Raw genomic sequence first — 27,817 nt, forward strand, 5'->3', positions numbered from 1 at the left:
ACATAAATATTTCCCGTAGTTAGTAAACGCAATAACTTTTGTGCAAACCAATCAAAATACGCTTATTGCAATTTTTTTTACCAAAAATATGTTTTTTCCAGAATTGTCGCTCTTTTTTTGTTTATAGCGCTAAAAGTAAAAATCACACAGGTGATCAAATACCACCAATACCACCAAAAGAAAGCTCTATTTGTGGGGAAAAAAAGGACATCAATTTTATTTAGGTACAGCCTCACACGACCGCGCAATTGTCCGTTAAAATAACGCAGTGACGAATCACACAATATGGCCTGGTCATTAAGGGGGCAGGTCCTTCTGGTCCAGAAGTGGTTAAGTGTTACTAAACCCAGGACCCTGCATTCACTATATCTGGTCTCCCACAGAACACAGAACTTGGAAATGCTATAGTTTTAGTAAATATAAACAGCTACATTTTTTCATCATCAGTTGGAGCAGTCTTGTGACTTTGATCAGTGTCTGGTTAAAGCTTGTAAGAGGAGTTTTCATTCTGCACTGACTGCTCTATTAGGCTGCAAGACCCCCGACACTCTGTCTGGAAAGTGCTAATTGGCCTTTTGCTGTTTACCAGCACTCTCCCAAGAGAAAAAAAAGCAAAACACATCAAACTAAGCATGTGCAACTTGTTCCCTAGCCTCTGCATTATCAGGAGATATATTGGGGACAGTGAAAGAAGGGGAGGTTAAGAGAAGACAGAATCAAATAGCCTTTTTACACAATGCAAAGGGTTAACCCTTTAGGTTCCACAGTGAGTATACCAAGCATGCTTTACTTCATATACACACTGATTTTACTGTTGTGGGTTTAGTAACACTTTAAGTAGTTTAGCAAAAGACACCGGGCTGAGCTGACACTCATCCACAAAAATGCTGTGTATTGTCTGCAAAGAACATGGCTTAGTAGTTGATTGCATTTCTAGCAGAGCAACGGTATTTTTTTTTTACTTGCAGAGTCTTTAAAGAAATAAAACATGGGAAAATGTGCAGGTATTACAGAGATGTAGGATTTTTTTTGTATTTTGCCTTGACAAATGCTTTGCCCTGTGTAGCAGGATTCCCAGCCGTTTTGCTGGTTATGGGCCCGACAGGGTTACCGCTAACAACAGCAGCACATTTAAGCATGTTCTCCGAGTGTGAGCACTGAGACAAGGAACAGTCCAGTATCTTTGGGTTTTTTATTGTGAACTTGGATGGGAGAAGGGATGAGTGGGATACTCCCCTGGCTCAACTACGCACAATTTTAGTGGGACAACTGAAAAACGCCTATTACCGCTGACTTGACGCTGGCTGGATGCTGGTCAACGCCGGATGACGCTGGTTAACACTGACTTGCTGTCTGGTAACGCTGAACTGACTTCTGACAATCTCTTGTGGCACAAAGTCCTAGTTAAAGCTTCCTTTACTCCTCTTCACTGAGGTAGCTACTTGTAAGACTGCTGCATTGCTTAACACTTCAGGGCCCGCACCGGCACCCTCTTTTACACACACTTATCTTCAGGGCTTAAGCACTGGCACCCCCTTTCCAAGCCCCCTCAACTGGTTAGCTGGCTCCTGGATCCCTCCAACCTTCTGGAGTGGTCCCCTATCCTAGGCAGACCCCTGGGCAGTTTACAGTACTCACGACACTGCTTTCCTGGAAACTTCTGCCCCAACAGCTCCACTCGGTCCTCAGCACACTGGATCCCTCTCTGCAGCTCAGCTCAACCTTCTGTCCTTCAGGCCGACCGCCAAGGACACCTTCACTATCGCTGACAGGAGGAGAGACAACCGTCAACCTCCTCCTGGGACTCTGCTTCCTGCCAAAGACACCCTGTCATGTGCTCCCCTCAGACTTATATCCCTTCCCAGGATGCATTGCGGCAGATTCTGCCCTCTGGAATAGATACAAACTCTGGTGTGCTATTGACCAGGTTTCCTCCACCGTCCAATGAGAGCCCTCATTGGACACAGTGGGGAGACTCCCCAAGCTCAACTGGCACACCTGGAAACACATGAAAGCCTAGCTGAACAATCAGACCCCCCTGATAAGCAGACAAGCCCCCCACCCTTATAGGTTTTCCTAGCACCCTGGAAAAAGATAACAAAAAGAGGGGTGCACCGACCTAGTGCATTACCACTAAAAACATTTTTTAAAATAGTAAAATGCATAAAATACACTCGCAAAAATGGTGTGAAAATACACACATATCGACAAATCAATGAATCAATAAAAAAGTCTCCAAGGTAGCCAGGCACTGCGTAATGCTGGATGGCATGCAGCGAACCGCATGGAGCTGCTGTGGCAAATCTGACGCGTTTCAAGGGCGAACCCCCTTCCTCAGAGCCAAGAGTTGCTGCTCAGCAGCAGTTCTTGGCTCTGAGGAAGGGAGTTTGCCCTCAAAACGCGTCAGCCTAACCACAGCAGCTCCATGCGGTTCGCTGCATGCCATCCAGCATTACGCAGTGCCTGGCTACCTTGGAGACTTTTTTATTGATTCATTAATTCACACCATTTTTGTGAGTATACTGTATTTTATGCATTTTACTATTTTAATAAATTGGTAATGCACTAGGTCGGTGCGTCCCTCTTTTTGTTATCTTTTTTCAGTTTGTATCGAATACTCTTGGTCCCGAGGTGGCAGCAAGACCTTCAGTCATACCATCCAAATTTGTTGGAAACTTTCCTCTTTCTTCCTATTATTGCACTTGAGCGGAGGAGAATTGAACTACATTTTCCTAGCACCCACCTAGGAGGGTGCTACATCTGCTTGAAATCATTTTGCATATCTTAGAGACTCCATTGGTGAGATTTTTCTGTGGCTGTTTGTGGGTCCATCTCCTACCACAAGGCCATAACACAAGCACCCCTCTTTTGTGACCTGATGTTATTTCCATTTTTGTAGAATCAGTATATTTACTGAGAGTTAGGTGGGAGTAGGAACTCCCCTCTGAAGTCCCTACGTGATTTAAGAAGCCAGCATGTGATTCAACTTGCAAACTGCAAGAAAGCAAAATATCAGTTTGGGTCGAGTTAGCCTTAAAGGTATATGCAAAATTTATTTTGTCCACCTAGTACATTAAAAAAAGTACAGTGAAAGAAGTTTGCTGTTGGAGAACCTGGACAACAGTAAATACCAGACACTGTAACTTGGATTCATAACAGGGACACAAACAGGAATTAGGACATGTGTAATTTGGTCAGTGTGCATTGCTGTAAGGCTGCTTTCCCTATATCTCCCCCCCCCACCCCCCCACATACATTCAGCCAGCATGTTCCCGCATGACACTGACTCACAAACACACACTCATAGGTATTTACCCTGCAGACAACAGCCTGTCACCCTCAGCTATGATACACAAAATCAACACAACATACTCACTGCGGCACACTTCTTTTAATTCCAACTAGAGGAATTCATCATCCACATTGATACCCAAAAAATGCTGCAAGCCAGGGGACATCTAATGTCTAATTTCCCCATGTATTTATGGGAAATACAAATCTAAGTAAGAATGTATGAAGACTTTTTCAGGGTATTTATTTTCATTTCTTTCACATTGTTAGACAATGGGGATGGTTTATTAAAGCAGTAGAGAATACTTACTACGTTTAGTGAACATGGTAAAATTGTGTTCACTTTGAATTAGTGATCGACCGATATCGGTTTTTCGTTGCCGATACCGATATTTTGGTCAATGCATAACGGTATCGGCCGATATTAGCCCATATTTTTGTTTAATATTTATTTAAAAGGTACTCTTGTGGAGGGATCTGGGGGTCTAAAAGACTGCACTTAAAAGCATTCAAAATGCCAAGTTTAGCTATTTTGAATGCTGTCAATTGTTTTGAATCTGGCGCTGAGTACCCGGAAGTGATATCACTCATGACATCACTTCCGGGTTTTTGCATGGAGACCAATCGAATGCGGCTTTAATCGGGTCTTCGGCAGCCGTGCAGGCTGGTTGAACGGGTCTCCCGTTCAACCAGCCTGCAAGCCGCAGAAGGCAGCCGCATCAGTTGTCATTACAAGAAAGCCGACCGTCGGCTATGGACGCCGGTACCGGGGTGATGCCTCTAGCTGCAGGCATCACTCCGGTACAAGCGCTTTCCTTTCGGCACTATCAGTAACCTCTGGGGCCGATTCCGATATATCGGGGAAAGTGCATGATGGCCCTCAATATATCAGCTTTGCCGATAATCGGTCTATCTCTACTTTGAATACCTTATTTATATAGAAAATTGAATTTTTGACATTAGATTATGGGACCTAAGATGAAGTAATTCGGGTATTTTATGTTATGCTGCTGCCCTCAGTAGATTGGACACTAGCAAAAGAAAGCTGGAAGGAAAGTCCAGTATAACCCCTCCCAAAACAAACCAACCTCAGTTTAGCAAGCAAACAATAGTAGGAGTGGATCCTAGGAACAGAGGGGACGGGCCTGTATCCCATATTGTACTCCAAGAAAGGGATTTTAAGGTATGTAAAATGGTTTGTTGGTTGAACTAGAAGGACTAGTCTATTTTTTTTTTAACCAGATTAACTATGTAAAAAATCTTAATAATTGTACATTATAGTAAACAGGATGAAGTCAGGTGCATTGGAATGTACAAAAGCAGTACAATTACATAGCAAACAAAAAGCTAACAAGCACAGGAATATCAATAGGTAAAACACAGGGGGCTTTTCCGCCCTACGCGAAAAAAAGCCTTATGTTAACACACAGCGCAGGGTAAGATCATCAGCATTATGGTAATACACAGACAGGTGCTCTATCATGGCTGGCTCTGTCATAGTGAGTCGCATGGCATGGCTGTTGGATGCTGACTTTGTTAGCTTATGACCAATAAGTTAACCTCTTGCCAACCACCCGCCGCAGATATACTGCGGTAAGGTGGCTTGGCTGCGCGAATCGCCGTACCCATCAGGAGCGATCGTGGGGTGCATGCGCACCGCCGAGGTGGTGCGCACACAGCGACTCTCAAGAGGGGAAGCTGATCAGCAGGGCTGGTGCTGTGATTGCCCCCGGGCACCAGTGATCACTCCCCGGGGAGACAGAATTGCGGTCTGCCGTTATAAACACGGCAGACTGTTGTTCTGTCAGCAATCAACACAGGGCTCATGTGTTCCACCTATTTAGGAAGTCAGGTCCCTCTGTTGATTCCATAAGCTCACCCCCCTCATAATTAGAAAACACCCCCTAGGCATACATTTAACCCTTTGATCACCCCTGGTGTTAACCCCATCCCTGCCAGTGTCATCAGTACAGTAACAGTGCATATTTTTAGCACTGATTACTGTAGTAATGTCACCGGTCCCCCCAAAACTGTCAAAAATGTCAGTTAGGTGTCCCATCTGTCCTCCACAATGTCGCAGTCCTGCTAAAAATCGCTGATCGCCACCATTACTAGTAAAAAAAGAAAAAAAAATTATAAAAATTACAAATTTTTCCCCTAGTTTGTAGACGTGATAACTTTTGCGCAAACCAATTAATATACACTTATTGGGATTTTTTTTTACCAAACATATGTGGCAGAATACAAATTTGCCTAAAATGATGAAAAAAATTAAATTTTGACATTTTTGTATTGGGATCGTTATTTAGCAGAAGGTAAAAAAAAAAAAATATATATATATATATATATATATATATATTTTTTTTTTTAAATTGTTGGTCTTTTTTTGTTTATAGCACGAAAAATAAAAATCACAGAGGTGATCAAATACCACCAAAAGAAAGCTCTATTTGTGCTCAATTTTACTTGGGTACAGTGTCGCACGACCGTGCAATTGTCAGTTAAAGTAATGCAGTGCCGAATTGCAAAAAATGGCCTGGTCATTAAGGGGATAAAACCTTCCTATCCTTAAGTGGTTAAAAAAATCAGCTTCCAAAAGCCATGTCATGTGACACACTATGACAGAGCCAGCCATGATAGAGCGCTTGCCTGTGTGTTTTATCACCATAGTAATGTGCAGTATATCCTTATATTCACCCAGGCACCCCTGAAGTCTGCCTCCTTCTGCTCCCTGTCAGCTGCCCCCCACCAGCCTCACAAAAACCCCTCATTCTTGGATACTGAGTGTCGGAAGATCACTCCACCGGGGAAGGCTATGGACAGACGCAGCAGCAAGCAGCTGGGACTTAAGCAGAGCAGTGAGCAATATGCACATGCACCCAAAACTGAAAAAAAGCATCTTGACTGCTCTATCATCCCATCATCAGAGAGGACCCAGGAAATAGTAGTAATACCTAACCCCCCCCTGCCCCGTAAGCTAGTAGGAGTGGCCGAGTGGGGGTGAAATTTAGGGAGCCCTCTTTTTTTTTTTCTACACTGAACTGTCTGTGATGCTGCCCTGAACCCCCCCCCCCCCCCCCGCTGAGCTGATGACGCCGGGCAACAGGGCCGGTTGTACTGGCTCATTGGTAGCCCTGTCCTGCCCCCTGCCTTAAGATCCAGTGGAAGGGCTGAGATGGGTGGGAAGGGGTTAATGATGTCAAGGGGTGCCTGTAGTATGGTAAGCAACGGGTTAAGTTGCTGTCTGCAAAATGTTACAATTATGTATATGTCTGGGAGCTGGGTGTGGCTGAAGTTAGTTGCATGCTGATGTGCAGTGAATAAAGAAGCAACCTGTACAGCTTGTCTGTGTTAATACACTACATTTTGGCGACGAGGATGGCTAGCTTTCTGGATTTACCGGCTATCGGACCGTTTGATGTGTCTGGAGACCACACTAGTCTCTCACAGCGCTGGGACAAGTGGAAGAAGGGATTTCAGCTCTATGTTATAGCCACAGGAGTGACTGCACCTGCTCAGAAGAGAGCCATGCTGCTGCATCTAGCTGGACCTCAAGTTCAGGACATTTTTGAAACCCTGGGAGCAACAGGGGAAGATTCAGACTATGAGACAGCCATGAATAGACTGAGTGAGTACTTTGAGCCAAAGAAAAATATTCCCTATGAAAGATATAAGTTTAGACAGGCTGTGCAAGAACTGGGAGAAACCACAGACAGTTATGTGACTAGGCTGAAATATCTGGCAAAGTCTTGTGATTTTGGGACTGTAACTGAGGAGATAATCAGAGATCAGGTCATAGAGAAATGCACATCTGTGCACCTCAGGAGGAGATTATTGAGAGAACCTAGTCTCACACTTACTAGTCTGCAGGAGATTGCAAGAGCCATTGAACTGTCTGAGCTCCAGGCTCTGCATATTGAAACCAAGAACACTGCATCTGTCAATACAGTCTCCAAACCTACCTATAATAATAGGAATATCTGGAGTAGGAAAGAGAGTTTTCCAAAGAGGACTTTACATATCACCTGCAATAAATGTGGCAGGGCGGGACACACAAGTCAGGACTGCACTGTGGTACAGAATAAAATGTGCTATGCTTGTGGAAAGACAGGTCATTTTGCAGCTGTGTGTAGAAGTACAACCAGAGATAACAAAACCAAAGGACAATCTGCACAAGTAAATGTTATAGCTGAGGATAAAGAGAGTGCTCCTGACTGTGAATTTATATTCTCCCTGTGTTCTCTGCAAGCTGGGACATTAACCATTAAGATTGGAAATACAGATGTGTCAGTGTTGATTGACTCTGGAGCTACATGCAATGTTATGGACTTGGCTTCTTGGCACAGTCTTAATGGCAGAGAAAATCACCTTAAATTGTGTAACACCACTAAACAGATTTATACTTATGGCTCCAGTACACCACTGCAACTTAAAGGCAAATTTTATACCTCTGTTCAAACACATGAGACTGGTCCTCCATTGCAGACCGAATTCTATGTTGTAGATGGCACAGGGTCGCCTCTGCTTGGTCGTCAAACCGCAATGGCACTAGGGGTGTTACAGATTGGCCGTGATGTAGGCAGCGCAAGAGTGAATATGGTGTCTCCTGCTATTTCTGCATTGAAAGAGGAATTTAAAGATTGCTTCTCTGGATTTGGAAAATTAAAGGATTTTCAGTTGGAGCTTCACATTGATCCACATGTAAAGCCTATTGCACAGCCAGTACGCAGACTTCCTTATAGCCTGAGATCACCTGTTGAGCACAAACTGGCAGAGCTGCTAGACCTTGACATTATTGAATCTGTGGAAGGGCCCACTCCGTGGGTATCGCCGTTAGTTGTTGTACCAAAGGGCACAGATATTCGGATTTGTGTGGACATGAGATGTGCTAACCAAGCTGTGCAGAGAGAGAGAGACATCCAATTCCCACTATTGAAGATGTTCTGCATGCAATGAATGGGGCAAGTGTCTTCAGTAAACTGGATTCGAAATGGGGTTATCATCAGATTGAATTGACCCCAGCATCTAGAGTCATCACTACATTTGCAAGCCATAAAGGTCTTTTTAGATACAAGAGGTTGATGTTTGGCGTATCGTCCGCACCGGAGGCCTATCAACATGTGATTCAGCAAGTGCTACATGGTTGTGAAGGCACGCATAACATTTCTGATGATATAATTGTGTGGGGAACAAACACACAGGAGCACGACGAACGTCTCCGTGCAGTGCTAAATCGCTTAAAGGAGAAAGGGTTAACATTAAATGAGAAGAAATGCACATTTCAAATGAATAAAATGACTTTTATGGGCCATGTGCTGTCTGACAGGGGCATTGGTCCGGAGGACTGTAAAATTAAAGCTGTGTCTGATGCCAGAAATCCTGAAAACCCTGCAGAAGTACGCAGTTTTCTTGGGCTAGTGAATTACTGTGCCAAGTTTATTCCAGATATGGCGACTGTCAGTGAACCTTTGAGAGTGTTGACTCGCAAAGCAGTCCCGTGGAAGTGGGGCTTTTTGGAACAAGGTGCATTTGATGAACTTAAGAGACGGCTGACTTGCGCCACAACTTTGGCTTATTTCAATCCTACTGCACACACCCAAGTTATTGTCGATGCTAGCCCTGTGGGGTTAGGCGCCATCTTGGTTCAGAGACAATGCACAGGCGATTACAGGCCTATTCAGTATGCAAGCAGATCCCTCACTGATGTAGAGAGACGTTATTCTCAGACCGAGAAAGAAGCTTTGGCTGTTGTTTGGGGATGTGAAAGGTTTCACACCTATCTCTACGGCCTTGATTTTGAAATCATCACAGACCACAAGCCTCTGGAAGTGATATATTCGCCACGCTCAAAACCATCCGCCAGAATTGAGAGATTGGTTCTCAGATTGTTACCATATCGCTTTACAGTGCGGTACAGACCTGGACCGACTAATGCGGCAGATGCACTTTCCAGATTGCCTCAGTCTTCTGCACCTGTTCATAACCTGGCAGAAGAGTACATTCGTTTTGTGGCTACTAACGCCATGCCTCAGGCATTGACACCGCGGGAGGTTGAAGAATTGTCATCTGTGGATCCGGAAATTGCTCGGTTGAGAAAATGTGTAAGACAAGGGGTTTGGGTGGATTGTGACCCAAGCTATCACAGAATCAAACAAGAGCTGAGTATTGCAGGACAACTAGTTCTCCGTGGCAATCGTATTGTGATGCCTAAAGATTTACGGAAACGTACATTACATTTAGCCCATGAGGGCCATCAAGGCATTGTACGCACCAAACAAAGATTACGTGAGAAAGTCTGGTGGCCAGGAATTGACAAGGATGTGGAACGTTTGGTTTCTTCATGTCGAGCATGTCAGTTGGTGGGCAGCAAACCTAAACCAGAACCAGTAACTCACACTGTTCTACCTGAGGGACCATGGGAAGATTTAGCCATTGATCTGTGCGACATTCCATCTGGACACCATCTTTTAGTTGTTGTGGACTATTATTCAAGGTGGCAAGAGGTGGTAGTTCTCACTAAAGCTACATCATCAACTGTAATTGAGGGGTTGGAGAGCATTTTTGCATCTCATGGGTTGCCTAAACGGATTGTGAGTGATAATGGTGCCCAATTTACTTCTCAGGAATTTCAGGATTATCTGAAATCAAATGCTATTGAACATCATCGTACAACTCCATACTGGCCACAGGCTAACGGGGAAGTGGAACGCCAGAATCGAACCTTGCTGGAAGCTTTGCGGATTGCTCATTTAGAGAGAAGAGACTGGAAAAAGGAACTGTGGCGTTTTCTTTTGGCTTATCGCACAACTCCGCATACTGTCACTGGCGTTAGTCCTGCGGAACTTCTTTGTGGTCGCAAATTCAGGACAAAATTGCCAGACATTGGGGGTCCTCCTACAAGTCAGACACCTTTTCGGCATATTGATGAGGAAAGGAAGATCCGGGCTGAACAGTATGCAAACCACCGCCGCCATTGTCAACCTAGTGGCCTTCAACAGGGTGATAAGGTGTTGCTTCAAAGTGATCGGTTTAACAAACTGGCTCCATCCTTTGAACCTGAGCCTTATGTTGTAAAGGAGAAAAGTGGTACTCAAGTGGTTTTAGAGGATTTAGATGGACACACAAAAGTGCGTAATTCCTCATTTGTGAAGAAATTTATTGAGTCAGAAGGTCAAGTATCGGAAGATGGCGAACAGGCAAAGAGTAGTGATGATACTGCCAGTGATCCAGACTTCAATCCACAACCATCCACATCGGAATGGCCAAGAGAAAAACGAGCAACAAATCCACCGGCCTACCTTAAGGACTATGTGTATAGTCAGGAGTTTATAGGTTAAATTTTTAGTTGTTCATCCATGCATTTTGTTAATCTTATTAATACGTTGTGCATGTTATGTTTTATTCAAAGAGAGGAGGGAATGTAGTATGGTAAGCAACGGGTTAAGTTGCTGTCTGCAAAATGTTACAATTATGTATATGTCTGGGAGCTGGGTGTGGCTGAAGTTAGTTGCATGCTGATGTGCAGTGAATAAAGAAGCAACCTGTACAGCTTGTCTGTGTTAATACACTACAGTGCCCATGTCTTACTTTGTAAACTTACAATCTGTTCACTGTATTTATGTGCATTATATTATAGCTTGCTCACACAAGTGTTTTGCTACCTGACAGGGTCTCTTAAAGACCTAATTATTTACTTAGGACCCCTCCTCCATACCAGAATGCTGCAATACAGTTAAAAAAAAAAAAAAAACACAAAAACTAATGGGCAAAATAAAAGGTAATTGATTTGCTTAACCACTTAAGCCCCAGCCCTATTTCGGACACTTTTTGTTTACAAGTTAAAACCAGTATTTTTTCCTAGAAAACTACTTAGAACCCCCAAACATTATATATATTTTTTTAGCAAAGACTCTGGAGAATAAAATGTCGGTCATTGTAAAATTTTTTGTCACGCGTTATTTGCGCAGCGGTCTTTAAAACGCCATTTTTTTGGAAAAAATGTGAAAAATTACATTTCACTGCATTTAAAAAATACTAAACAGTAAAGTTAGCCCATTTTTTTTGTATATTGTGAAAGATGATGTCAAACTACGGTCAATAGAGATCTCAATTGGCGACACTTTAAATTTATTTAACGGTTGCCAGTTTAGAGTTAGAGTGTAGCCCTTTTTTAAATTATTGCCCACGCTCTGGCAATCGCGGCGATACCTCACATGTGTGGTTTGAACAGCGATTTCATTCGCGGCTCGACTTGCGTATACTTTTTTTTTTGTGCGCGAGCTAACGGTGACGGGGGCGGCTAAATTTTTATTTTTTTTTCCTATTTATTTTTTCTTTTTTTTTAACTTTATTACAGGTTTTAAAAAAAAAAAAAAAATCTGATCACTTTTATTGCTGTCACAAGCAATGTAAACATCCCTTGTGACACCAATATGTAGTGACAGGTACACTTTATGGAGGGATCGAGGGTCTAAAAGACCCTAGACCTCTCCACTACACTTCCATGTATGCAAAACGCCGAAAACTGCGTTTTTGCATACAGCCATTTTTCAAATTTGCCGCCTTTTGCAGCACAGTAACCCGGAAGTGACGTCATGGATGCCGCCTCCGGGTTACGTCATCGGAGACCCGATCGATGCAGTTTCCGGCATTCATCGGGACTCCATCCAGCCGGCGGACGTGCCGGCTGGGTGCTCGGGGCTCCCGGTGGGACGGGAGCCCCGAGCAAAGCCACGGAAGGCGGCGGGAGGGGGGGGACGTCCCCTCCCGCTCACCCGGGTAACGATCGAGTGGCTCCCGAGCCGCATCGGTCAGTACCGACGGAAAGCCGACCGTCTGGCTTTAAACCACGGTAACGGGATGATGCCTCTAGCTAGAGGCATCATCCCGGTATAACCCCGCAAAATCTGCTGACGTATGGGTACGTCAGTATGCGGTAAGTGGTTAAAAAAACGTACTAAACCCACAGTTTATATGTGCTCCTCCACCCACGATAAAGTCTGGCTCCTTCTGCTCCCTGTCAGCTGCCTCTTCCTGCTGCCGCCCGCCTCTCTCACTCTCGGCTGCTAGGCATGGAGCTGAGCGAGGGAGATCACTCCGCCAGGGAAGGTAATAGGCAGCTGGGACTTCATCTGTCACCGGAGCAGCCAGCATCATGCAGAGCAGGCGACGGGCACGGAATACACATGCACCGAATTTGAAAAAGGTCCCTTGACTGCTCTTCCTACACCATCAGAGAGGGGCCCTGGGAATAGTATGATTACAACACCCACTAAAGCTGGATACACCTTATACAATTGTCTTTAGATTTTTTTCCTTTAGATTTACCAAAACCATATAATATGAGGTCTGATCTAAACACTTTCAATTTGTATGCAATCAGGCAGGCCCTTGCACTACATCGTTGAAGGTAAATCTAAAGGAAATCTACCAACACAAGTTGTATAGTGTGTATCCAGCTTAAGCTAGTAGGAGCAACTGAGCGGGTGTGTAAATTAGAAAGCCGTTTTTTTTTTATTCTCCACTGAACGATCTGTAAAGCTGCCCGGGCCCCCTCTGCTGGCCGGGCCCGGTACAACAGGGATGGTTGTCCTGGCTTATCAGCGGCCCTGCTGGTTTCCACCAGTAGTCTATCATTGATTGTGTGGCATGTGTGTGCATACACAACCATCTTACAAAGTGCTCCTGGAATGTCTAAGTCCACACAATATAGAATACATTTTATGAGATATTGAGTGTCTGTGCATGCGCCAGTACCCAATATGTCATCATGGCCTAAGCTCGGGTTTAAGGATAGGGATGATTGAACGGTTCGGGTCGACCATCGGTTCGACACGAACATTGGCTGTTCGAGGTTCGGCCGAATTTAGAACTTTTTGCCCAAAAAGTTCGGAATTCGGCAACCAGAACCGACCAAAATGCAATGGGACAGGAAATGGGCTTTAAAAGCCCGTGATTGGACCAGAACCATTAGTAAAAGCCAATTGAGGGGGCAGGAGAATGCTAGGAATGTGATTGGAGTGACTAGGGGGTCCCTAGACCAATCATTAGTGAATACGCCCCCCAGTATATAAGATAGCCCCGGCAAATTCCTAGCATTGTAATACAGGGACATGGAAGAGAATGGAAGCAGTTCTGTTAAATTGGCTTCAAAAGTGTCATTTAGCATTTATTAGTGTGAGGAAAGGGATATCTAGTGTAGTTAGAGTGCTCCTTTACACTTTAGTTAGATGCAAAAATTTAGTTTCTGTAGGGAAAGTGTTAAGTGCCAGGGTGACCGTAATGTAGTGTAGGGTGAACTGACACTGACTGCTATGGCAGGGTGACCAAACCCTTCCATGTCAGGGTGACCGCTATAGAGAAAACATTGTTTCTCTTAAGTCACATTCAGATCACTAATATGGCTTCTCACCCGTCAGCTTGCTTTTTGGCTGCAGGCGTCTATAGGGATTTTTTGAGCACATGTTTGGAGTCAGGCATGACATCTGAACATGTGTATAGGGGGTATATATACACACCCATGTATGTATATATACACCTAGACATATATAGGTGTGAAAGGAGCAGAAAACACTACTTGCGCTAATGAAATAATTAACACCAATATGGTTACGCTCCTATCACACCTATATATGTCTAAGTGTAAAATACATATAAGTGTGTGTGTATATATACCACTATACACAAGTTCAGATGTTTTACCTGCCTCCAAAGAACCCAAAAAAATGGCAAAAAAAAACGCTAGCGTCAAAAAAAAACGCCCAGGTGTGTTTTGGCAGGCATTTTTTTGGGGTTTTTGGAGGCAGGCAAAACATCTGAACTTGTGTACAGTGGTATATATACACACATACTTATATGTATTTTACACTTAGACATATATAGGTGTTATAGGAGCGGAGCCATATTAGTGTAAATGATTTCATTAGCGCAAGCATATATTTCTGCTACTATCACACCTATATATGTCTAGGTGTATATATACATATAAGTATGTGTGTATATATACCCGTATACAGAAGTTCAGATGTTTTGCCTGCCTCCAAAGAACCCAAAAAATGCCCAAACAAAACGCTAGCGTCAAAAAAAAAAACACCCAGGTGTGTTGTTGCAGGCATTTTTTGGGGGTTTTTGGAGGCAGGCAAAACATCTGAACTTGTGTATACGGGTATATATACACACATACTTATATGTATATATACACCTAGACATATATAGGTGTGATAGTAGCAGAAATATATGCTTGCGCTAATGAAATCATTTACACTAATATGGCTCCGCTCCTATAACACCTATATATGTCTAAGTGTGACCCTCTGGAGACATCCAAGTAAATCAACAGTTTGCAGTCAATTGCACAGTAAATGCAAATCCAGTTACAGTATTTGAGGAATGCGATGAACGCCCATTTGCGGGGACGTTCGTCACGGGTTACTGGAGGAATGTGGAGGCCAGCCTCCTGCCCACGGACTATGGCCCTGGCTTGTAGGGGAGCGCGGCTCTGGTTGGGGGTGTATGCTGGGGGACCCTTGAGTACTGTTACTTTGGACTCAAATCCATGTCACCCCAAGATACAGACTCAGACTGGGATCAATGTTACAGGCCTAAAGCTGCCTGTTGCAGCAGAGGACTTCTCAACACATTGAGAGACTAAAGAGATGCTAATGACATCTACTGTGGGGATGTGTATTGACATTTATAGTAAGGTGTTTTGAAAACTGAGATGGGCAGTCTACAAGCCTATGTCTTCTACTTTCATCTGTCTAGAGGTGGTTTTGTATAAACACTTCTAGGAAGTGTTTATACTGGGGGTGGAGATGGTCGTGCAAACTACCCAGGACCAACCAGCATTAGCGGGAGTGTCGATTGTAGGTCCCTCGTCCCACCAGCAGCCAACAGCACTGGGGGTGGAGATGGTTGTGCCCACTACCCAGCACCAGCCAGCATTACCGGGAGAGGTGATTGTAGGTCCCTCCTCCCAGCAGCAGCCAACAGCACTGGGGGTGGAGATGGACGTGCCCACTATCCAGAACCAGCCAGCGGTACCTAGGAGAGGCGATTGTAGGTCCCTTGTCCCAGCAGCAGCCAACAGCACTGGGGGCGGAGATGGTCGTGCCCACTACCCAGCACCAGCCAGTGTTACCAGGAGAGGCGATTGTAGGTCCCTCATCCCAGCAGCAGCCAACAGCACTGGGGGTGGTGATGGTCGTGCCCACTACCCAGGACCAGCCAGCATTAGCGGGAGAGACAATTGTAGGTCCCTTATCCCAGCAGCTGAGTGCCTACCCAGCAGAAGAGCTGACAGCCGGGCAGAATCACACTGGTATCTGCCCACCAGTCCATGCAGCTTTTGGCATGGAAGGGGTGGATGGGGCCGTGGCCTCCACCCCTGGATTCCAGAGATGCTGTGCAATCAGCCCAGATCCCCAACCCCTTAGTATGGGGGCCCATGCCACCCTGATTTTGCCCCTCCAGCAACCATGGAATGCCTCTGGAGTGTATTATAGCTGGTGCCCTGCCCAGGAAGACCCCGGATATTTTAATTGGGTAGGGCAGGAGGCCCTCTGGAGCATGGCATAGCCTGGCAAAAGACACCAGACAAACACAGACCCAAACCAATTTGAGGTCTGGGGTCTGGTTAGTCTCCCCAGGAGGAGGGAGATATGTGACGAACGCCCATTTGCTGGCACATTCGTCACGGGTTACTGGAGGAGTGTGGAGGCCAGCCTCCTGCCCACGGACTACGGCCCTGGCTTGTAGGGGAGCGCGGCTCTGGTTGGGAGTGTATGCTGGGGGACACTTGGAATACATGAAATCCATGTCACCCCAAGATACAGACTCAGACTGGGATCAATGTTACAGGCCTTAAGCTGCCTGTTGCAGCAGAGGACTTCTCCACAAATTGAGAGATTAAAGAGGTGCTAATGATGTCTATTGTGGGGATGTGTATTGACCTTTATAGTAAGGTGTTTTGAAAACCGAGACGGGCAGTCTACAAGCCTACATCTTCTACTTTCATCTGTCTAGAGGTGGTTTTGTATAAACACTTCTAGGAATATGTATGCGGCTTTGTTTTGGGGGCTTGTTGGTTTGTTGAGTAAATTATGATAATGTTGCAGTCTCATTCACCTATTGTCTCTTTCCAGATGGCCAAAATATGTTAACTATGTTCTGTATACAATTACATTTGCATATGATAATGAAATCAAACACATGAGACTGTATATTGGAAGTGAGTTGTTGAATAAAGGGTCTTTTGTTTTACCCTTCATCAGGCTAGGCTGATGTTTGGGGGGAATTGAGGGGCCAGGTCACTGCATCACGTGAGAGTCTGGAGACCTAAGACAGAAATACTTGGTCCAAATATTGGGGATCTGTTACAAGGGACTTTTTAGAGAAAGGGTTGGTGCATTGTCTAATACCATGGCCATGTGTCAGATCCTATTGGAGAGCGGGCTACTGTCAAGGTCAGGTTTCCTGCCTAAAAAAGAACACTAGGGATTCAAGTCACTGGTGAAGCAAGAGGGGACATAGTTAAAAATGCTGCAGAAGGCCGGAAAGTTACCCCACATCATAGCAGTTAGGGGACAGAGCTGTGGAAAAGATAACAGGGAAGGGAGGAAAGTAACTATTTGAAAAGCAATTTTACCTTTACACATTTCCCAAAAAAGTCCTCATGCAGCACAGTGTCCCCACTATATTAAAATCCTCGGCTCTATTCCCCAAACAAATAGCCAACTCTTCAGCTACTGACAAACTTGCCCTCCCTAATCCATCCTGCAGATGGCAGTATGAAACCAGTGCCTGAACTGAGGTCCTGGAAATCCAAGAACGAGCACTCCTAGCCTCCCTTGCCACCTGTGCATGCGCAGTCCTCTTTATCTTTATCTCACAGATCAGTATTTTTGTAAAAGGAGTAAAGGAGAGTGGGTGTGCAGGTGGAAAGCAGCCACCATCATAAGAGGCACTTCTTAATAAATCTGCTGACTTAAAAAAAAAAAAAATAGGCTTTAAGGGTTCTTTTAACACAGGATATACAGTTAGAGATTACAACAAGACATTATTGGTAAGCCAGTTTTCCTGATTCATCTCAAGTAACAACCTAGATAAAGGAAGCACTCACTGGGACATCCACAGTTTGGGATGTGATTGTGTGTCACAGTTCCTAACGGTCAAAAGGGAATTGCTGTGTAAATACAGCAGTTGAGTAAACAGGTATGTCAATGGATGACTACAAGCACCACATCCCTATAATTCATATAATTTCAGATATAAATACAGTAGCTGTTAAAAACCTGGATCATTTTCCTGATTGCGTATTTTTTAAAAGTGAAGCTTTACCACATTCACATTTACTAAGAAAAAAGAGTGCAAAGAGTGCAACTGCACTTACAGAGTGCATAGTTAATTTGCCTTTTGGCCCCATTCACACTTTTATGTAAGCGACTTTCATGCTATTTTCATGCGATTACGTGTGTCATGTATAGGACATCCTATGCATGTCAATGGGTAGTCCAATGCATGTTTGTATGTTTGTCATCCAAAAGAAGCTCCTGCTCCTTTTTGGACAGCAAGCTTCACACAATTTTTTAAGTTGCATTTTGCCGCAATTGCAGCACAAATCAGTTTTTTTTTTTTTTTTTAATTAAGTTTGTTCCTATTTAACCCAATTTCAACCCCTAGTTTACCCTAATCTGTCCTCATTAATTCCTTTTTCAACTTTTCCCCCCAAAACTATTATTTTCCTATCATTATTTATTGTTATTTTTTTTTCCAATGTAACAGTGCTCATTGTAACTGAAATGCGCAGGTTTACTAATAAAAAATAAAAAAAAAGAAAGAAAGCTGCGCTCAATAAACTAACAAGAGTAAGGCTGCCAGTACAAAAGTGTTATCAGACCATATAGCAAGTTGTGTTCAAGTACAGTGTCAGTATGGCGCTGTACTTGAACACAGCAGGTTTACTAATGCATTATCATAGTTAATCTTTATTGCAAGAAGTTCTTTTTTTTGCCACAAGATGGAGCTTTATGAACATCAGTTAAGAGGATTGCATTTTGGGAGTTGTGGTTCCAGCCAGAAAGAACTCCAATGTTAAACCAACCCAAAAAGAACTTCAAAGACCAGTCCGCTGTTGTATGGGAGGGGTTATATAAGTTAGAAAACCCAGGAAACCAGAGGGGAGTCTGGGAAAGGAGACTGGTACAGGAGGAAGTTCAAGCCCTGTCTGGGAGAGAGACAGGGAGAAAGATCAAGAAAAAGACCGTGCTTTACAGTAGAGACAGTGCCTGTCAGTTCTGGAGAGCTGGTGAAGCTGCTGGCATCTGCCAAGACAAGTCTGCGTCCATCTCAGTGTCCCCACAGGACAATGTAGTTTCTTCAGCTGCCCCCTACATCACAACTGTGTCTTGCAGTACTTGGGGGCAAAGGAGGAAACCATAGTATATGGTGGAGGGGAAAGGCATTAAAAACTTCTGGATATGTTGAATGCTGAAGATTCAGATGGAAGCTGCAGATCAGAAATGGAGAGGAGGTTGGACACTTGGGCTACCAGAGAGGCGAGTATAATACCTCTTTTCTCTTCAAAACTGAATTTTGGATTTCTTTACACACCTAACCTCTTTTAAAATCTCATTGGGCAATTTATATACTCATGCTTGCTGGGTAACAAGTTAACACTTTGATCTCTCCAATAAACCCCTTATTTCCTCATGTTGTACCTGTCCAGTCTTGTGTATCTAACCAGTCAACCAAAACGACAACTGGTCACTACTCACAGGATAAATGAAAGGTTCAATAAAATTGTTTTAACTTCCTAATACATTGTGAACAATGGGTTTACTATTGTTCATTTTTTTGGATGTATTGTACATTTAAATATGGGGGCAACAGTAACAAAATGACTCCTGATGCCCACATCAACCAAATTTTATGTGTTATTACTATTTTTTTTATATAAAGCAAGTATCTGGCCAAAACAAGTTTATTTTATGTTTATGTACTGTATGTTCCAGATATGAAACTGATTCTGACACTTTTAAAAGTTAAATTCAGCCAAAACTACAAGTAGTACTGGATGAAGGATGAACATTTAAAAAATTACCCCATGAAAAATGATAAAGATGGGTTTAGAAAAGCAGGACGTTTAGCTAAGTGTATAAATTACAATCATCTCTGTTCCCCAACCTCTCCAACCATTGTTTGAAAGCTCTAATAAGATCTGTGGAGCAGGAACAGGTTAACATAGTTCATCATTTATACTCATCTCTACTTTCCCAACCTTACTTCCAACTCTTTCAAAGCCCTAAGGAGTTCATCCTTCAGAATCTGAAACCACAATCTACTGGGTGCCAAAGGTTTCCCCATTTTCCTGTGGTGGCTTATCCCACTAACTTTTATAGGACTGATGCAAAGTGAAATATTCCAAAGTAAAACAAAGGGCCTGAAACCTGGTCTTCAGAAGACACAAACCCAAACAGAAATGAGGCGCTGGAAATGGCTATCCTTATATGCAAGCTGATAGCATCTCTTGCCAACTTGACTTCTGCCACTTGGAGAATACAATATAGGGCAATGATCCCTCTGGATGGAAACTGACAATGCCATTACATCATTGCTTGGTGAGCTCTTCGCCAATTGTTTATTTTCCTATGAAGATCCCTTTTTAGGGGATTTCACCACAGTCCATACAGGAATTCTAGCAACCCTAGCCCAATCCCTGATGGAGGGAGATCCTTTGCCCCCCCAAATGCATTGGGTACTGAATTGGCTTTTGAGCTGAAAGTCTTTTTCTTCTGTTCACCCAGAAGACACAAAGGTAGACCTAATATGCACTTACTATTAATCCACCGCTTCTCCACAAGGCCATCCTCCGTCTAGATCTGGTTGTAGAATAGAATACACAGGAGTCCCAAACCTGACTCCTATTTTTCAGGTTGTGAAGTCATCCCCTCCAATCAGAGGAGGTCGGGAGCCATGTATTATGCCAGTGCACAAGACTTTGGGGTGTTAATTCAGCCAATGGGATAGAGGTCTTCCTGTTGAGACTTAGCTGTGAAGGGCACCTTGTGCCTCGGCATTTTGCTGTTACGATAAGGTGGCTAACTTGACCTTAGGCTAGTTTAGTTTATTTTGCCAAGTACCATGGTGGTGATATTTTGTTATCTTTGTGTATGTGGTTAGTCTCACCACAACCACGGACCTCAGTAGGTCCTGATTTCCTTACCATATGTGATATTAGTTATCTTTATTTTTGTAGGTTTATAGAGGTGTATGGCTTGGTATTACCCAATCTTATCCTATAATGTGATGTATACCTTTCTCTTGCAAAATACTTTTCAATACAAATTACTGGAAACGGAATACCAAACCCACATCACTGTGATGTTACTTTCTGGGTGGCTCTGTACAGGCCGCATTAGGACAACTGATCTAAAATCTTTCGAGCAGCCCACCAGTGCAGAAATCCAAATAGAAGCACACAAAACATTCCTCCATTTATTAATCTACATTCACACAATAACATTTGCATGGATAACTCAATAGCAAAACTTCCTCTAAATACAATCTTTTTAGCAAGGCAAGGCAAGTTAGCCCTAGGTCCTGTCCCAACTTCTCCACAAAGCCATACTAGATGACATAAATATAGATTAATATCAGGATGTGAACGCTTTTTATGAGATCAGGGCACCCGTGTTTACCTTCTCGCAGTCTGTTTTATTCAAAGTTTGTGTAAGTGAATGAAAAAGGAAGTTCTAAAAGGCAGGTCACATGTTCTCTTTTTCACAGTCAGAAATCTGTAATAATATCACTAGCTTAGGCAATGGGTAGGAAGGATATTTCTTTCTGTGGCCTTAAAAATGAAGCCAGTATTAGAGAAACCAGAAAATTCTGCTTCCCCAACCAAGGTCCCACAGCTCACCACCAGCCTTTTTCAACCAGAAATCCTCCAGGGTTTGTTTAGCAATGGGAAATGTCATCAAATTTGTTACAACTGACACACCAATGATCTTTTAGCCATATGAAATGGGGGATTTGTCTAACTAACCACAAATATACAGAGCATTCTTCCTCCTGACCATTGTGCTAACATAATGTAGGTAAAAGTGGTTATTATCAGGGGTTGCATTAGACCAGAAATTAATTTTAAGGGTTCTCATGCACTACACATGCTGAGAAAGGCTGTCATAAGCAAGTATTATTAGACAGGGTTTTGTGATTATCAGTCTCCTCCTCCCAAAAAAAAAAAAAAAAAAATGTGTGTGTTAAAATGCACTAAAGAAATGCACTTAAAAACTCATAATTATGCAGCAGCACTAATGTGAACCTAAGCTAAGTTATATTATCTTTGCAAAGTCTTCCTTAACAGAAAGTATTTATATCATTGCTTCCATCATGGATTTAAAAAATAATGGGGTTTATTCCTCTTTTAAAATTTAGTAGGTAGGGTGATACAAATAATTCCTAATGACCCTACACTAACTGGAATCTGCAACTGTTGATTTAAAGCACAGATACAGCCTATATTTAAAACTAACGCACAGGTATTTCAGTCTCATTGACAATCATCAGTGCAGCATATGGAAAGCATGCCTTCTATAGTAGGGTGTTAAGCAACCAGAAGGCAAAATGTGAAAATGCTGTATGCAGGTTTGACTAAATGACTATTTTTTTAAACGTTATCTTAGCTATTAACCGGCCAACGTGGGTGGACAATTGGACCAGAGGAAAAAAATAAACCTTTGTGTTTTGGATTTGTGATGACCTATTTTAGGAAAGAACTGTTGTGTTTCACCATGGATGATTCCTTTAAGCCAACCTCAACCTAACCATTTACGACATACTTTCTTCCTGAAAGCTTTAAAAGCTCTAAAAAGCTTGGAGATCATCAAATCTACTGTGTTCCACAGAAACCATTTAATTTTTTCTCTGCTTTTATCAATTCCAGGTGAAGGAACAATTTTTAGTATTCATGCAATGTGCTTAGTTAGTAAATAACACCAGCTAAAAGGTATGTGTTATATACTAACACATTTTACAAAAACAAAAACTCAAGATGACCATATACATGAATATTATAAACAGAGAAGGGTTGCTTTAGATTGGTGGGAATATTCCTTCTCCCCTCAATAGAGAAGATGTGCTAAAAGGACAGTGACTCCAATTTATACAACAAGTATAATCAGGGTAAAATATATCTCCAAATCAGATTGGTAATTCCTAAAATAAGAGATTGTGATGCTGCATATTTTTAAGTTGTTAAAAAAACTTACAACAAGCTAAAGCAATGTACAGTATCATGCCAAATATTCATCTATTCATTTTGGGACAATATATATAGAACATTTACTTGTGCATAGCTATTTATAGGTTTTATAGAGAATGAGTAAGTATGAAATGATTATCTCACACCCCAATCAAATACACACCATTCTACAGGTATGCTTTATTTTGTATAAATGCAGCAATTTAGGATGCACATTATACACTATACAGAGTAGACTTATTTAGGACCCATGTACATACTCCTTTCCTCTCAACTTTACCACTTAGACATCATTCAGGTAACATAAAAAACGTGCGATACAATAGCAAGTACCTATGAACTATATGCTAGGTCAGTGACCGTCTTGACGCCTTATTATTTTCACATCTGCCCATCACTATGGATGGCCAGATAGGTTTCTTACCAACAGGTGGGCAGGCAGACTAGTAGGTTTGTGTACAGGTTGCTTTACAGCAATCAATCTATGAAGAATAAGTCACATTCCAAAAGCCAGTTTATTTTGGTTGATATTGAAAATGTATTCTTTTAGTAAATAACTCCAGGTCTCATTTGTACATATGCAAAGATTTATATGGTTCCCCATAATATATCTTATCATAATATGCTTATTTATTCCTATTGTACCAAAACTGGCTGTAGATATTTGTAGATACTGGTAGGAAAGGCTATTTCTAAAGCCTTAGGTCTTTTATTAGATAGCTAGAGGCACATTGGAAGTGTTCAAATGCTGCTTGTTGCAGCTTTCTGTGAAATTTTGCATGCACACAGTATTCCCAACATGAACATTTTTACAAAATGACTATCAACTGAAACTTCATTAGGTATATCTGAAGGAGACAGTTAATAAATACTATCTGAAAAAGTGATTATTCAGCTATCCTGTTTTATCAGAATACATTTGTTTCAAAATCGGAGTTAAACTTTAAAATAAATTTAAAGCCAATTTATTTTTCCTTGCTGTCTGTGTCCCAGAAACACAACAGGAAGAAATAGGAGATCTCTCCAAAGTGAGAGTCACTAGAACAACTGTCCCCATTAGAAAATTTCCCTTCACCTGTGACAACTATAAAACCTGTTCTGTTTGTTATATAAAACTATATAACCTGTTCCTGTGACAACTATAAATGTTTAATTTTTCGATTACTTTCTGTCCTTGTGACAATAACCCAAGGACAAAAAGAGGAAGACCCTCTCCAGTACTGACACAGACAGCAATAAATGCTTTATGTCAGCAGTCCATCCCACACTGACTCCTATTGTGCCAAAGATTTCTTGCTTGGGTTGATGTTGGTACCACTTAAATCCAAAAACCAAAGATCACAATCAACACTCCAAAGACGAAGATGGACATTTAAAGTAGTTCCAAAGACACCAATGTTTCAAGGTCACTGAGAACAATTTCACAATGTTATGAACAGATCACTATCTTGAGAAAGGGGCCCTCTGTGTACTGAAATGTTGGTCTTTAGAGAACTACAGTAAATTTTCTAATCCTCATTTTTGGAGTGCTAGCTTTTATCTTTTCTAACAATAAAACAGAAGGTCTACCCCTTCACCAATCTATCCAAAATTAAAAAGAAAAAAAAAAGAATGGCTTTAGAAACTCATTAGGCAAAGGCATAGTCAGATTTGGTAAAGCAGGTGGATAAGAAGAGATGAGACTAACTATCCTTCGTGACCTTCCCACTCTAATGCCCATTTCACACCCCCCTTACCTGTATCACAGGGCCCCTTTTGAATGTGGATGGCAGGAGGGGAGTTCTGCAGCCTTGCCCGTCTGTTCTCCGCTTTCAGATGACACAGGTTCTTGTAGGTCCTCCCGTCACTTCCACACACCGGTTCACTGGTACTGCAAACACAGACCCCTATTCTCCTCCTGGCTGTACCTGCTCCTCCGATCCCAGGCAGGACACACTCCATGCCCTCTCCGCATGGAGCTCCTCCACGGTGCCCACATGATTCCCCCTCACCTGCCCCACACACTGGACAGCACCCACAGGAGTCTCTCACTTCCCCTGCCTGGCAAGGTGACTGGGGCCTCGGGCACCGGGACAGCTCGCAAACTCTGGGGCAGTTGGAGGTCTGACGTCGGGCAATGCGAGGCTGGGCGCAGGTTGAAAGAAAGAGAAGAAATAAAGGGAGCAGGATCCATACTGGAGACATCCTCAAATGTAGTGAAGACCTAATGTTCAAACTGCACTTTGGAAATTCTAATGATATCTACCAAACACCCTGATCTTGAGCCCCGTGGATAGACTTGGCTCATGAACTTGTCCTCTATCTCTACAGCACCCTCCAAATACAACAAAACTCTGGACAATATACTCTACATAGCACTAGACAGACACAATGTCATTTACTATACTCTGATACCACCTCTACTCCTTTCAGAAGCTACTGGTGTAACTGTGCATTGACTTTAGCAATTATATATAATAGCTGTGCTCAAAGATTTCTAGACTATTTTGCTCTAAACGTAGTTCCACTGTTACTGCTGTACCTTCAATGCACACAGATGGTTTTGATGACCCTAAGACGTATAAAATGCACAAAGTATTCAAGAAAAATGCTTTTAAATGTTCGCACCTTTTCTAGACAAAATTACAGACTGAAAATATCACTAACTCCACATTTTATATCCGGCTTCTCTAAATCCCTTTTCTCCTCCACTGCCTCCCTCTCCCTCCCTGCTACAAGGCAAGCTGCAAAGACTGGTCATTCGGGACAGTAGGAGCTAGAGTCAAGTCCCCTCAGGATATGGAATTCAGCAGCAGTAGCACATCCAGCTCTGTCCTGTCTCCTAATAGCCAGAGCTGGGAGTTGAGCAGGAGCCTCCTTGCTCAGCCCCCTCATTAGGTGGTGTCTGATCACCAAGTTCCACCTCAACGCAAACCCAGCCCCTAAATTCTTCCCATCGTCACCTTGTCATGCTCAAGTTTTACTGAGGAAAAAAAAAGGATGGAAAAAAAGAGGAAAAGGAAGGAAAAAAGATCTGAGTTTTATTCATAATCATAAATCAAATGCTGGCTCTAAATTGAACTTTAAAGTACAAATAAAAGTTAAAGCATGGGGTTCTTAACCCCCTAATGAATTGCCCAATTTTTCTTTATACTCCTTTCACCAGACTGTCAAGATCATGATCAATCATTGCTCAATTCTATTAGGTACCTGTATGACCTATAAGAAGGATGGGAAAAGCTTGGTTTTATCTTACATATGGATAGCTAGGAACATAAAAGCTGAAAGAAAATCATAACGATGTTATCATATTAAAAAATATTTATTAATTAATAATAATAATTAATATTATTATAAAACCAGCAAATCACAAATACACAAGCCAGCTACATCTAGTGAATTTTTTTCTGTTGTTTTTGTGCAATTAAACTTGAAATAAAGGTTCAGTTACTGCCACATCGAGTTGGATTCTCCACTTTGATTTTAGGGTAAATAATGCAGGGAATACTGTTTTTAATTTGCTTTAATTATTACAAGATCCAGACCTGTACCTCATCATTTAGTTCCTATGTATTTAACCCCTGTTCTAGTCATAATAATTGTTTTATAAGAACAATGTAGCGCTAATCATCAGTAAAAAGTTCTCAGAAAGATTAAAAAGTCCATGTAAAGTCCCAATATGATCAGATGAAAAATGTAGCGAATCCGTGATACCACCACCAGACACCCAGTTCACACTGACCCTTACCACATAACGATGATCCCCATGACAGAGATCCCAAATGCCAAAAATAGACTCAGTAGGACTCGATATGTATCCTGGATAATATGCGTCCTTCTCTGGAAGTCTCAGGTCAGTAGTCACAGGTATGTAGGGAATGAAGCACAAAGCAGTATCATAGCGCAGACCATTTATTAACCAGATCAAAATAATAGATTAAAAACACTTACAAGGATCCAATCATAACGAGCATGTAAAGCAGTCCAAATTGTTTCCAAGCATGTTCCGCCACGGCATTCCACCAAAATGATGGCCGCCACGTCTCCTCACTGTGGGCGAGCGTGTCCACTGTGGTCTGCGCTATGATACTGCTTTGTGCTTCATTCCCTACATACCTGTGACTACTGACCTGAGACTTCCAGAGAAGGACGCATATTATCCAGGATACATATCGAGTCCTACTGAGTCTATTTTTGGCATTTGGGATCTCTGTCATGGGGATCATCGTTATGTGGTAAGGGTCAGTGTGAACTGGGTGTCTGGTGGTGGTATCACGGATTCGCTACATTTTTCATCTGATCATATTGGGACTTTACATGGACTTTTTAATCTTTCTGAGAACTTTTTACTGATGATTAGCGCTACATTGTTCTTATATTGCTTTTAGATCTGTTTTTTATTCCAGATTCTGTGTAGCAGCTTTTCTATTTGGATTTTATTACCAACTTCTGAAGTTTGTATGTTTGAAGCTTTGAATTTCAGTTAGCGCAGCAATTTTCTTTATTATAATAATTGTTTTTACTATCATTATTGTTCCACTTTATGTGAAAAGCTACTAATACTACTTCCAAATATTTTTTATATATGTACAGTGCCTATTTCTGCACAGAGAATCAGATGTTTAACCCCTTGAAAAATGAACCTTTTTCTGACACTTGTTGCTTACAAGTTAAAATCAGTATTTTTTGTGTATTGCATACAGATGGGTTTAGTTTGGTGCGTGGTAGTGTCTGCCAAATGAAACAGGGGGAATAATTTTTGCCTCGCCACGATGCAAACAAACCTCAACTGTCTGCCTTTACTGCCTCCAAACTGCAAATGTAAAAGTGGTCTTACTGAGTGTGACATTGCAAATGACAATGTGTAATATGATGTAACCCACAGCAACCACTCAGCAGGCTGCAATACGTACATTATATATTCTGACTCCTGAACTACGTACTTTACCCACTCCTGACCCCTACACTACGTACATTATGCACCGCTGACCCCTGCACTCTGTACATTACATAGCCTTGACCCCTGCACTCCGTAAATTACACACTGCTGACCCTTACACTTTGTGCATTACATAGCCTTGATCCCTGCTCTCTATGCATCACCCACTCCTGATTCCCTCACTCTGTACATTACATAGCTTGGGCTCCTGCACTCTATGCGGCACCCATTCCTGACCCCTGCATTCCGTACATTACACACCACTGACCCTTGCACTCTGTACATTACATAGCCTTGACCCCTGCACTCCGTACATTACATACTGCTGACCCTTGCACTCTGTACAT

General features: G+C 42.5%; 1 protein-coding gene across 1 annotated transcript in view; it reads right to left on the bottom strand.

Annotated features, from left to right (window-relative positions):
- HTRA4 (HtrA serine peptidase 4) overlaps positions 1 to 25,029 on the bottom strand; it is a 94,959-nt gene extending 69,930 nt beyond the window's left edge. Inside the window, exon 1 of the mRNA XM_082255225.1 lies at positions 24,289 to 25,029. Coding sequence (XP_082111351.1) covers positions 24,289 to 24,736 — 448 coding nt within the window. The 5' untranslated portion in view covers positions 24,737 to 25,029. The remainder of the gene's footprint in view (positions 1 to 24,288) is intronic.
- Between the last annotated feature and the right edge of the window lie 2,788 nt (positions 25,030 to 27,817).

This window comes from Pelophylax lessonae (assembly GCF_965119305.1).
Source record: "Pelophylax lessonae genome assembly, chromosome: 4".
NCBI classification, from domain to species: domain Eukaryota; kingdom Metazoa; phylum Chordata; class Amphibia; order Anura; family Ranidae; genus Pelophylax; species Pelophylax lessonae.